This window comes from Oryctolagus cuniculus, chromosome 13, assembly GCF_051225735.1.
Source record: "Oryctolagus cuniculus isolate XC-2025 breed Fujian yellow rabbit chromosome 13, ASM5122573v1, whole genome shotgun sequence".
NCBI classification, from domain to species: Eukaryota; Metazoa; Chordata; class Mammalia; order Lagomorpha; family Leporidae; genus Oryctolagus; species Oryctolagus cuniculus.
Genome location: NC_142879.1, coordinates 36,968,072 through 36,980,913, shown reverse-complemented (window position 1 = coordinate 36,980,913; position 12,842 = coordinate 36,968,072). Strand labels below are relative to the sequence as shown.

The 12,842-nt window shown below is 40.5% G+C and overlaps 1 protein-coding gene across 25 annotated transcripts in view; it reads left to right on the top strand.

Moving 5' to 3' along the window:
• Positions 1-12,489, top strand: part of TAF1A (TATA-box binding protein associated factor, RNA polymerase I subunit A) — a 34,927-nt gene extending 22,438 nt beyond the window's left edge. For 21 of the 25 annotated variants that reach the window (XM_089312231.1, XM_089312229.1, XM_008268394.5 and 18 more), the window contains 4 exons: positions 4,280-4,346; positions 5,749-5,872; positions 8,778-8,932; positions 12,047-12,489. In XM_089312231.1, the coding sequence (XP_089168357.1) occupies positions 4,280-4,346; positions 5,749-5,872; positions 8,778-8,932; positions 12,047-12,159 (459 nt within the window). In that variant the 3' untranslated portion in view covers positions 12,160-12,489. Of the gene's footprint in view, positions 1-4,279; positions 4,347-5,748; positions 5,873-8,777; positions 8,933-9,389; positions 9,541-12,046 lie in introns of those variants that run through there. The other 4 variants (XR_016219677.1, XR_016219678.1, XR_016219676.1 and 1 more) reach the window with 2 other exon arrangements.
• The last annotated feature ends 353 nt before the right edge of the window (positions 12,490-12,842 follow it).

Below are 12,842 nucleotides of genomic sequence, written 5' to 3'. Positions count from 1 at the left end.
TTACCAGAAACAACTATTCTTTCCCCTTGGTAATTTTCCCTCTTGGTAATAACTATTGAAAATCAATTTATGGGTTCTGCCGTGTTCTAGTGATGTATATTTCTGTCTTTATACCAATACCATGATTACTGTAGGTTTCTTATGAGTCTTAAAATCATATAGTGAAATTCATGATATTTTTTGTTTCGAAAATTGTTTTTGGCTAGGTCCTTTGCCTTAATATTAGTCTGTTGCTATAAAAATTCTTGCTGGGATTTGGCATCTGGACATTTGTGTTGGGAGACTTGACATCTTAATAATAGAAGTTTCCAAACTGAACATGGCATATCTATCTATTCATTTAGGTGTTTAATTTCTCTCTGAATTGTTTTTTAGTTTTTAGTATATATATGTTGATGAATATATACCTAACATATGTATATGTAACATAAAAAGAATTTTTTTTAAAGATTTTATTTATTTGAAAGTCAGAGTTACAGAGAGAGAAATCCTCCATCCACTGGTTCACTCCCCAAACAGCTGCAATGATTGGGTCTGGGACAGGCTGAAGCCAGGAGCTTCCTTCAGGTCTCCCATGTTGGTTCAGGGGCCCAAGGACTTGGGCCATCCTCAGCTGCTTTCCCTGGTGCACCAGCAGGGACCTGGATCGGAAGTGGAGCAGCCAGGACTCGAACAAATGCCTATACGGGATATGGCATCTCAGACGGCCCAACCCACTGTGCCACAGTGCCAGCCCTTAAAATTTATAGTTTAGCATTATGTACATAGCACTATTTCCAGAGCTTTTTCATTATCCCAAATAGCCACTCTCTATCTGTAGACAGTAACTTCCCATTGGCCCCACCCCTTTGTCTCTGGAAATCAGCACTTTAATTGCTGTGTCTAAGAATTTACCTGTTCTGGGTAGCCCAGATAAGTGGGATCATATAATATTTGTCCTTTTGTATTTTGCTAATTTCACAAAGAATACATAATGTTTTTCAGGGTTCATCTATGTCATAGCATGTGTCAGTTTCCATCCTTTTAAAGGCACAATATTCCATTTTATGTATATACTACATTTTGCTTATTCACTCATGTTGATTTGATAGACATTTGGGTTCTGTCCACTGTTTGCTTATTGTAAATAACACTACTGTGAAATTGAGGGACAAGTATTTGAGTCTGTGCTTCCAGCTTTTTGGGTATAAACCTAAGAGTGGAATCACTGGATGATCTGTTTTTTTTTTTTTTTTCCCCCCTTTTTTTTTTTTTAAGATTATTTACTTGAAAGAGTTAGATGCGGGGGGTGGGGGGGAGGAGGAGGACTTCCATCCGCTGCCTCACACACACCCAGATGGCTGCAATGACTGGAGCTGGGCTGATCCGAAGCCAGGAGCCAGGAGCTTCTTCTGGGTCTCCCGCATGAGTGCAGGGGCCCAAAGACTTGGACTATCCTCCAGTGCTTTCCCAGGCCATAGCAAAGAGCTGTATCGGAAGAGGAGCAGCCGGGATTCAAACCCATGCCCACGTGGGATGCTGGCACTGCAGGTGGCAGCTTTACCCACTATGCCACAGCACTGGCCCCTGGATGATATGTTAATTCTTTGTTTTCCATAGCAGCTGTGTGATAATTTACATTCCCACCAGCAATGCATGAGAATTCCAGTTTTTCCACATCCTTACCACTGTTTCTTTCTTTCTTTCTTTTTTTTTTTTTTTTTTTTGACAGTAACGATCCTGGTGGATATGAAGTGGTATCTCAATTGCATTACCTTAATAACTTCTTATATTGTACATATTGTGTGTGTGTGTGTGTCTCTCTGTGTGTGTATTTGTTCAAGTCCTTTGCCCTCCTTTGAATTGGATTGCTTAATTTTTAGGTATTGAATTGTTGGTGTTTTTTAGCTAGTGGTCAGTTTTTAATCATTTATTGACTCTCACTCATGATTTATATACACTTCTAGTACCTATGTTAAATTCAGTTTGAAAAATCTAAGTAGGGGCCTGCGCCGTCATGCAGTAGGCTAATCCTCTGTGTGTGGCGCCAGCATACCATATGGGTGCCAGTTCTAGTCCCAGCTGCTCCTCTTCTAATCCAGCTCTATGCTTCGGCCTGGGAAAGCAGTAGAAGATGGCCCAAGGCTTGGGCCCCTGTACCCAGAAGAAACTCCTGGCTCCTGGCTTTGGATCTGCACAGCTGTGGCCCTTGAGGCCATTTGGGGAATGAACCAACGGAAGGAAGACCTTTCTCTCTGCCTCTTCCTCTCACTGTCTGTAACTCGACCTCTCAAATAAATAAACAAAATCTTAAAAAAAAAAAAACAAAACAAAACAGTGAATTGAACCATTTATAGAATTCCATGCATCATGGGAAAATGTGAGTTTGGTAGGAATTAAGTTTTCATAATATTTTTTGATGTTGGTGTTGGTGAAATGATCTTTATTATTGATCTTGATTGATATTTTTGAAAAGCTTTTAAGAGAAATTAACAAATTATTTTAGTGTATGGCCAAATACCCCAGCAAGCAGAATGAATTCATCTCTTTAAAAAAAGATTTCCATCTTTTTTTTTCCTGCTTTTGCTTTCTTTCCCCCTTTCCCTCCCTCCTTCCCTCCCTCCTTTCCTTCCTTTGTCTTCATCATCTTTCTTCCTCTTCCTTTTCCTCCTCCCTTTCTTCTTTCTTCCTCCTCCTCCTCCTCCCTTTTCTCCTTCTTCCTCTTTCTGTTGTTATTATTTGAAAGGCCAAATAAAAGAGAGACAGAGAATCTTCTGCCCACTGGTTCATTTCCCAAATGGCTGCAATGACTGGGGCTAGGCCAGGCCAAAGCCATGTCCATGGAACCTGGAACTCCATCTGGGTCTCCCATATAGGTGGTGCTGCTTTCCCAGGTGCATTAATGGGGAGCTAGATTGGAAGTGGAACAGTTGGGAATGGAACTAGTACTCATGTGGGGTGCTGGTGTTACAGGTAGTGACTTAACCCATTGAGCATGGCCCAGAATGAATTTCTTTTTCTTTTTTAATTTATTCGACAGTAGACTTACAGACAGAGAGAAAGGTCTTCCTTCCGTTGGTTCACCCCGCAAATGGCCGTTGTGGCCGGCGCTGCACTGATCCGAAGCCCGGAGCCAGGTGCTTCTTCCTGGTCTCCCATGTGGATGCAGGGGCCCAAGCACTTGGGCCATCTGGGCCATCCTCCACTGCCCTTCCGGGCCACAGCAGAGAGCTGGACTGGAAGAGGAGCAACCTGGACTAGAACCCGGCACCGATGTGGGATGCTGGCACTGCAGGCGGAGGATTAACCAAGTGAGCCACGCCATCGCCCCATGAATTTATTTCTAATACTCAGTACGTTGGGGCCGGCGCTGTGGCACAGCGGGTTAAAGCCCTGGCCTGAAGCGCCGGCATCCTATATGGGCACCAGTTGTAGTCCCGGCTGCTCCTCTTCCGATCCAGCTCTCTGCCGTGGCTTGGGATAGCAGTACAAGAGATGGCCCAAGTCCTTGGGCCCCTGCACCCGTGTGGGAGACCCGGAAGAAGCCCCTGGCTCCTGGCTTTGGATTGGCGCAGCCCCGGCTGTTGCGGCCATCTGGGGAGTGAACCAGTGGATGGAAGACCTCTCTCTGTCTTTGTTTCTCTGTGTAACTCTGTCTTTCAAAATAAATAAAATAAATCTTTTTAAAAAAATACTACATATGTTGAAATGAGTACTGCAATTTTACATTAAATCTCACTTTATGTATTTACAAAAATAGTCCTTTCTATTCTTAAAAAGAAAAACATCTTAGTTTCTTCCTGTTGTGTAAAAAGATTATCAAAATATTTACTGATTACCTTAGTGTACTGTGTTTTAGAACACAATCTCTAAAACTGCCATCTTGCCTATTTATTTTTTTTTTTGTTTTATATAAGTATTCTTTGATTTCTTCTGATTGACAAATAAACATTTTTTGGTATTATTTTTCTATTTATTTTTTCCTCAATCCTAGCTTCTGAAAAGATGTTATTTTAAGTTTTTAGTGTGTTAAGCAATATAGATGTGTATAAGGAGCAAAAAACACCACCCCTATCCATTTCCCTCAATTCCTCTATCTTGTTAGCAGAGATTTTTTTTTAAAAAATTAGCTTTAGATGGATGATCTTTGTGTACCCAAATTGAAAGTAGATAAAACAAAGTATCTTTTAAATCCTTGATTCCTTTACTGAGAGTTTATTAGGGAATTAAGAAAGTAGGCTGACATTTGAGAATTTGCCTCTACAGAGTATAAAAACTACAAGACTATTCTTTCTTCCAGATTTTGTATCAGATTGTACCATCTCATAAACTGATGTTAGAATTCCATACATTACTTAAAAAATCAGGTAAGTAATTTTTTTAAAGATTTACCTTTTTTATTTATTTGAAAAGCAGAGTTATATATAGAGAGAGAATGAGAGAGGTCTTCCATCTGCTGTAGATGGCTGCAGTGGCTGGGGCCATGCCAGGCTGAAGCCAGGAGCCCAGAGCTTCTTCCAGTTCTCCCTGTGGTTGTAGGGGCCCAAGTACTTGGGCCATCTTCTGCTACTTTCTCAGGCACATTAGCAGGGAGTTGGATTGGAAGTGGAGCAGTTGGGTTTTGAACTGGTACCCATATGGGATGCTGGCATTGCAGGTGGTGGCTTAACCTGCTATGCCACAACGTCAGCCCCTAATTCTTGTTTTATAATTCTCTGTTCAAACTATAGTATAGGGTTCAGTACTCTGTGGCCCAGGGATTGTTCTACCCTTTGCCTGTTTTTATGAATAAAGTTATATTAGAGTCCATTCATTTATGTATTGTCTACGGCTGCTTTTGCACCACAATGGCAGAACTGTGTAGTTGTGATAGAGACTGTAGGGCTTGCAGAACTTAAAAATCTTTATCATCTGGCTCTTTACAGTAAAAAATTTGCTTAACTTTGCTATAGCAATAGTTAGCAAAAGAGAAATGACTTTTATTTATATAATTCATCTCATTTAAATCTCTAATATACTTCAGCTCAGTATAGAAATGTACTTATTTCTTAGAAGGGTATCAGCTCAATATATCCAGTTGGCACCAAGACTGCATAAATCCTTCTGTTGAGAGTAGAGAACATATAAAAAATGCCCAAGTAGGAAGATGCTTTCAGTAATGTTCTTGGTATAAATAGAGGACTATAGCCTATATAGAGATCAGACTCGGCCGGCGCCGTGGCTCAATAGGCTAATCCTCCACCTAGCGGCGCCGTGCACACCGGGTTCTAGTCCCTCTCAGGGCGCCGGATTCTGTCCCGGTTGCCCTTCTTCCAGGCCAGCTCTCTGCTGTGGCCCGGGAAGGCAGAGCAGGATGGCCCAAGTGCTTGGGCCCTGCGCCCCATGGGAGACCAGGAGAAGCACCTGGCTCCTGCCTTCGGATCAGCGCGGTGCACCAGCTGCAGCGCGCCAGCCGTGGCGGCCATTGGAGGGTGAACCAACGGCAAAAGGAAGACCTTTCTCTCTGTCTCTCTCTCTCTCACTGTCCACTCTGCGTGTCAAAAAAAAAAAAAAAAAAAAAAAAAAAAAAGATCAGACTCAAATCCCTTATTACACAGACTGTATTACTAAAACCTTTATATTCATCACAAGAATATGAGCATAATAAATTGTGAATTTAACCAAACCAGAAGGCTTGTGATTCATTAATGTCTTATCAACTGTGTATGTATTTTTAGCTTTGTGTACTTCAATATCTTATGTAAACTTGAACTGTTATGACCATTGCAGAAAAAGAAGAACACCATAAACTGGGGTTGGAAGTATTGTTTGGAGTCTTAGATTTTGCTGGGTGCACTAAGAATGTAACTGCTTGGAAATATTTGGCAAAATATCTGAAACAGATTTTAATTCAGTAAGTATGAGATACATGCCATTTATTACTGGGTCATCATAAACAATATTTCCTAATATCTGTCAATTTTTAAATAAAGTGGTTTGCCTGTTATTTTGGATTTCTTTTACTGTGTCTTCAGCTGTTTTCTTCTGAGGACATCAGAAGCAAGGAAATCTAAATAGGCATAGCAGACAAGTTCTATCAGGGTTTTTGTGTTCACAAAGTAAGTACTGTATCTTAGTACTGTACTTCTAGGGGATAAATGTGTGTTACATGCAGACTCTTGGCAAAGACTCTGTAAGATTTGATGGTGCCGTGATATTCAGGTGTTCCACCAGCATCTCAGATCACATGGAAAGCAGCTTTCCTCTCAGCTATTTTTCAGTGGCATTTTAGAGCCTCAAAAGATCATCTTGAGTCATTCTTTTCACAAATATATATTAAGTCCATAGTGGTATGGGTATGTAAAACTCTGATCATAATATCATTAAGTTTATCATGCACCACACAGTGGTGTTTTGATCAATAATGGACCACATAGATGATGATGGTCCTGTAAGATTTTATCACCTGGTGATGTCATAGCCATGTTAGTTTGTATAAATGCATTCTGTGTGCAGTCACCTAAATACATATTTCTCAGATCATTTCTCCTTCATTAAGTGAAGCATGGCTGTATTTATTATTATATCTGGTGTAATTGTTTAGGAAATTTAGTATCAGTGGAAACTTACTTCAGGTTTCACAACTGACTTGACCTTGGAGATAGAACAGTGTTGATTATAAAGTGTTTTTGGTGTTTCTTAGTCTATTTGGGCTATTATAACAAAATACCATAAATTGGGTAGCTTATAAACAACAGAAATTTATTCATATAGTTTCAGAGGCTGGCATGTGCAAGCTCAGTGTGCCAGCAGATTTGGTGTCTCATGAGGGCCAGCATCCTAGCTCACAGAGGGTCTTTCTTGCCATGCCCTCACATGGTAGAAGGGAAGGGAATGGAAGGGAATGGAAGGGAAGAGAAGAGAGTAAGGCAGCTCTCTGGGGCTGCTTTTATAAGGGTCACTAATCCCTCATGACATAATCACTGCCCAGCACACCCCAATATCATCACACTGATGATTAAGTTTTAGCATACAAATTTTGGGGAACAAGCACTTAGACCATGGCAGTGTGATTTGTTGACAAACTTACTATAGACCTTTTTCCATGCTGAAAGCACTATATAAACCCATGTTGGACTGTAAGATCCTTGAAGGTCAAGAAAGGTACTGTTAATTTTGAACCTCTAAAGATTCTATCCTGAGGAGAACGTAGGTGCTAAATAAGTATGTATTCAATTAAGTTATTTTTTAAAAAGATCTATTTATTTATTTATTTATTTATTTGAAAGGCAGAGTGAGAGAAATGTTGATCTTTCATCTTCTGGTTCACTCCCCAGATGGCCTAAGCCAGGAGTCATGAACTCCATCCAGGTCTCCCATGTAGGTGGCAGGAGCCCAAGCACTTGGACTACCCTGTATTGCCTTCCTGGACACATTAGCATAAAGCTAGATAAGAAACAGAATAACCGGTACTCGAACTGGCACTCCGGTATGGAATGCCAGTGTTGCAAGCAGTGGCTTAACCCATTGCACCACAACATTAGCCCCTTTAGTTAAATTATTGATAAATAGTATTGCCTGGATTCAACTACTAAACCTATTTATTCATATATTTGTATAATAATGGCATCTTAATTTGGATAACGATTCTTGGTAGTAATACAGTTTTAAATAAGATTTTATTTTTTAAGTATTTTTTTTAATTTATTTATTTGACAGGCAGAGTTACAGACAGTGAGAGAGACAGAGAAAAAGGTTTTCTTTCCATTGGTTCACTCCCAAATGGCTGCAGTGGCCGGAGCTGCGCCAATCCGAAGCCAGGAGCCAGGCGCTTCCTCCTGATCTCCCATGCGGGTGCAGGGGCCCAAGCACTTGGGCCATCTTCCACTCCTTTTCCAGGCCACAGCAGAGAGTTGGACCGGAAGAGGAGCAACCAGGACTACAACCAGCACCCACATGGGATGCCAGCACCACAGACGGAGGATTAACCTAGTGCACCACGGTGCTGGCCCCTTAAATAAGATTTTAAAGTAGCTTCTTAAGAAATTATTTATTTGAATGGCAGCAAGAAAGAGACAAACACAGATCTCCCATCTACTGGTCACTCCCCAAATGCCTGCAACACCTGGGGCTGGCTCGGGCTGAAACCAGGAGTCCAGAACCCAATCCCAGTCTCCTATGTAGCTGGCAGGAACCTAGCTACTTTGATTCATTACCCACTGCTACCTAGGGTGCCCATTAGCAGGAAGCTTACTTTGGGTGTGGAAATGGGACTTGAACCCAGGCACTCTGATATTGGGATGCAAGCATTCCCTTAACTGCTGTGTCCAGTGCCCTCTCCTAAAGTAGCTTTTAAGTAGTAATGATAGCTGACATTTTGGGGATATTTACTATGTAGTAGACATTATGCAGCTAGTAGTTTTTTAAACTACTGTGCCAGTTTAATCCTAGTAACAGTGCTGGGAGATAGGTATCATTAATTGTATTACCCTTAAGAAAATTGAGGTCCATAGAACAGGTTCAGCAACCAGCCCAGGGTCGCGTTGGTCATAACTGGAAGGTCTGAGATTTGAATCCAGGATTCTATGCTGTTAACCACTCTGCTATAATTGAAGATGAGATGTGGGGATCACAGAGAACAAAGAAGGATTTGCTTTCATGCTACTGCCCATCCTGTGCTATGTCATGACCAAGCTCAGAAGTTAGTTTGAAAATATCCCCTTGTCATCTTTGCTTAGACTCCAGGTAAATGTAAACTCTGACAGTATAGATCTGTTCCAATGGCCATGACTGACTTTGCCTTTTGACATCTTTTTCAGGAATCATCTTGCATGGGTTCAAGAAGAGTGGAATTCCAGGAAAAACTGGTGGCCAGGCTTTCACTTCAGCTTCTTTTGGGCAAAAAGTGATTGGAAAGAAGACACAGCTTTGGCCTGTGAGAAAGCTTTTGTAGCTGGAATACTGTTAGGAAAAGGTACACATTTTTGTGTTCTTTTTATCTAGACAGTGCTTTGGCTGATTTTGAAATCATGTAGTATGACCACCATTCATCTTAGAGTTTGCCTAGTAGCTGCCTAAGGATAGATACTAGATGTTTAGGAAGTAACTATTATAGATTGGAAGAATGAGTCCTGAATTGGGACAGGCAGTGTGCTTGTAAGGAGCCTCTGTGGGATAGGAATAGAGATTTCACGCCGTTGATGGTGGGTGTCTCCATGGTCTGCCTTGAGTGCTGTTAGGGGCATTAAGATGCTCGATGCATCCTATTTCCACAGAGTGACCATTTGACCTGCTGTATAGAAAGTTTACTGAGATTGCCTACTTTATTGAAAACACAAAAATGGTCTTTATTGACTTCATTGTTATCCGGTAGGACTATATGGTGTTTACTTACCTGTTCCTGTAAGGAGGAAATATTTTCTCCCCTTCAGAGAAAGAATACCTCTTAAAAGAAGTTGATCTTTTCTTTATGGAACATTTTGGCTGATAAAACTGTGACCTGCTTTGTGCCACTGAAATTTGAAGATAGCCAAGTACTAAAATGAAGCTACTGCAAAATCTGTTCAGAAATGAGGAAAGTACACCAGACAATGGCCACTAGAAAGCCATCTGCCATAGGGGAGTATTTCAGTAGATAGTTATTGATTGTATTTATTTGGTGTTTAAATAGCTTAGCTACAAAAAAGATATTTTTATATATTTCTCATATATTATCAGAGAGATTCTTTAGCTCGCTTTTGGGTATGGTTTGTATTATTTTGGAATTAGTGTTCTCAGTGACTGTTTCAGTTAGTTACTAGGATTAGGAAAAATGTTGCTTTATGGAAGAAAGGAATTATTAAACTGGTCAGTAACTTAAAAATTGCTCTCTGATACACTGATGGTAAGGAACAGAAGTGTGATTTGGACTGTTAATTTCTGCTACTTTGTGAGTATAGAATTGTCTAGTACAGGTAACTGCTGGCTTTAGTGTCTATACAATGTCCAATGACTTAGGTTCACTTGCTGCGTAACTCAGGTCAGAGACCGTTTGGGAAACTTCTCTGTGAAGTGGGCATCAGAACACCTATCCTCATTTGCTCACAGCATTGTTGTGGCCATTAAGTGAAGGTTGCATCAAAGTGCCTAATAAATCTAAAGTGTCTCATGACTGTCAGGCATCTTCATGCCTGAAAGTAGACACATCTTTTCTGTCAGCATGTTCCTGCAGGGGTGGGTCACACTGCTTAGGAGTTGAGCTGAGTTCTCTGCTTGCTCTGGTTCCTGTCATTCAACAAATTCAGATTATAGTTGTAGTCTGCCTTTGCTTTGTGCCTGCCTTTCTTCCCCAACTCTGCTAAAGGCAAGCCAGGCCTGGTTCTCCTTGGAGGGACCTTTGCTCCTTGAATTCTGGCTTCTTGATTGTCCTGTGACTTTAGTTCTCTAGTAGACTTAAGACAAGCTAAAATTTTGTAGTTTATTGGGCTTTTTTTTTTTTTTTTTTTTTTTGGACAGGCAGAGTAGGCAGTGAGAGAGAGACAGAGAGAAAGGTCTTCCTTTTCCTTTGGTTAACTTCCCAATGGCTGCTGCGGCCGGCGCACCGCGCTGATCCGAAGGCAGGAGCCAGGTGCTTCTCCTGGTCTCCCATGGGGTGCAGGGCCCAAGCACTTGGGCCATCCTCCACTGCACTCCCTGGCCACAGCAGAGAGCTGGCCTGGAAGAAGGGCAACCAGGACAGAATCCGGCGCCCCAACCAGGACTAGAACCCCGTGTGCCAGCGCCGCAGGTGGAGGATTAACCTAATGAGCCGTGGCACCGGCCATGGGCTTTTCTTTTTTGTTATGATGGTAGTAAAGCTCCTTCCAGATTTTTGTATAGGTAAAAGCAGAAACAAAAGTATTTTGTTTTTCTAAAAGTAGTGTCATGTTCAGAAAGAGAAATTATTTTAGGAATACTGCAGACATCTCTGCTTCCCAGCTAATAAGATGTTAGAAATGCTGGCATACTGTTTGCCAGGTCAATAACATGGTTCTTAAAGGTACAGTATATTTCCAAGCAGTTTTCCAGAAATAAATTGAGAATGTAATGAAAATGTATTTTCAGATGTAGTTTATGGTTATTTAATGTCAAGTTTACATTTTTCTTATAGAAATGATTTTATTTCTCAGAAGTATTTGACAAATGGTCCTCTTTGTATTGTAAGACCATGAAGAGCAGGTAGCGCTTCTAATGAGTGCTAGACCCTTTGTCAGCTTCAGGATCACCATGCAGCTGCTTGCTAAGATGGCTGGAAGGAGCAGAAAATGTTTGATGTCTTCCCACCGAGGATATGTTTATTCCAATCCTGCACACAAAGATTTCCAAAGGAGAACTTTTTTTGTTATAGTTGCCCCTCTGGCTGATTTACAAGCTGACGTTTGGAGGGAGGTTACAATAGCTTGCTTTTGAAGAAGGTGTATTTAATATGTATAATATATATAATTTGCATATTACTATAACCAGGGGTTGAGCTAAAATATATGCTTTAATTCCAGAGGATCATAAACATCTTAAAATGTTCATAGTAATACATTTTAATAGTTGGTACCTCTTAGAATATGCTTATGATATATTGGTATAATACAAATCTATTTTCATAATCATTAGTATGCTAGTGTTGAAGCAAAATTTTCAGAATGTAGAAATACAAAATTGGTAAGTATTAAAACTATTTATTTTAGCCGGCGCCGTGGCTCAATAGGCTAATCCTCCACCTTGCGGCGCCGGCACACCGGGTTCTAGTCCCGGTCGGGGCGCCGGATTCTGTCCCGGTTGCCCCTCTTCCAGGCCAGCTCTCTGCTATGGCCAGGGAGTGCAGTGGAGGATGGCCCAGGTGCTTGGGCCCTGCACCCCATGGGAGACCAGGAAAAGCACCTGGATCCTGGCTCCTGCCATCGGATCAGCGCGGTGCGCCGGCTGCAGCGGCGGCCATTAGAGGGTGAACCAACGGCAAAGGAAGACCTTTCTCTCTGTCTCTCTCTCTCTCACTGTCCACTCTGCCTGTCAAAAATAAAAAATAAAAAAAAAAAAAAAAAAAAAAAAAAACTATTTATTTTGTTTTCTTTTTTAGGCTGTAGGTATTTTCGGTATGTCTCAAAACAGGATCATCAGGTCTTAAGGAAGAAAATTAAGCGCATGAAGAAATCAGTGAAAAAATACAACATTGTAAATCCAAGACTCTGATTAAATTTTAGTTGTTTTTCAGAAGTTACTAGGTAGTATTTCAGTAGTTATTGATTGTATTTATTTGGTGTTTTAATAGCTACAAAAAGTTATTTTTATATATTTTTATATTTTCTTTTGTTAACAATTATAGCTGGAGAAAGAGTTTGATTGCCTTTGCTCCTTGAAAATTTATATTTTCTCTTTTGTAATGCCAAATGTAGCATTTATTAAGAAATAGTTTTTCAAATGGAAAAATACTTGTTTAATGAGGTAATACAGTGCTACAACAGTTACTGTGTGCAGATTTTCCTCTGAAATTGTATAATAAAATATTCTCCTGTGGTGAAATGATTTTATATTCTTTTGATTCTAATTGATCAGTGTTAGATTTAACACCATGGGGAAATATTTTGGTGATAAGTTCTGTTGAGGAATTTTGGGAAGAGATGACTATTATAAAAGAATTCCTCCTTCTGTCTTGATATTTCTTCTCAGAGCATGAAATTCTTGAAAAAGTTTGTTTTTATGAATCAGTCCTTTGTTAAACATTCCAATTCCAGCGTAATACTTTGCACATAGGCTACTGAATTAACCCTGAGTCTCTATTGTAAATTTAATTATTACTTATTGTATAATCATGAGTATTATGTATCTATCTGAAGTGTTTTGAAGTCCCATCTGAAATGTTACCTGTTCCAATA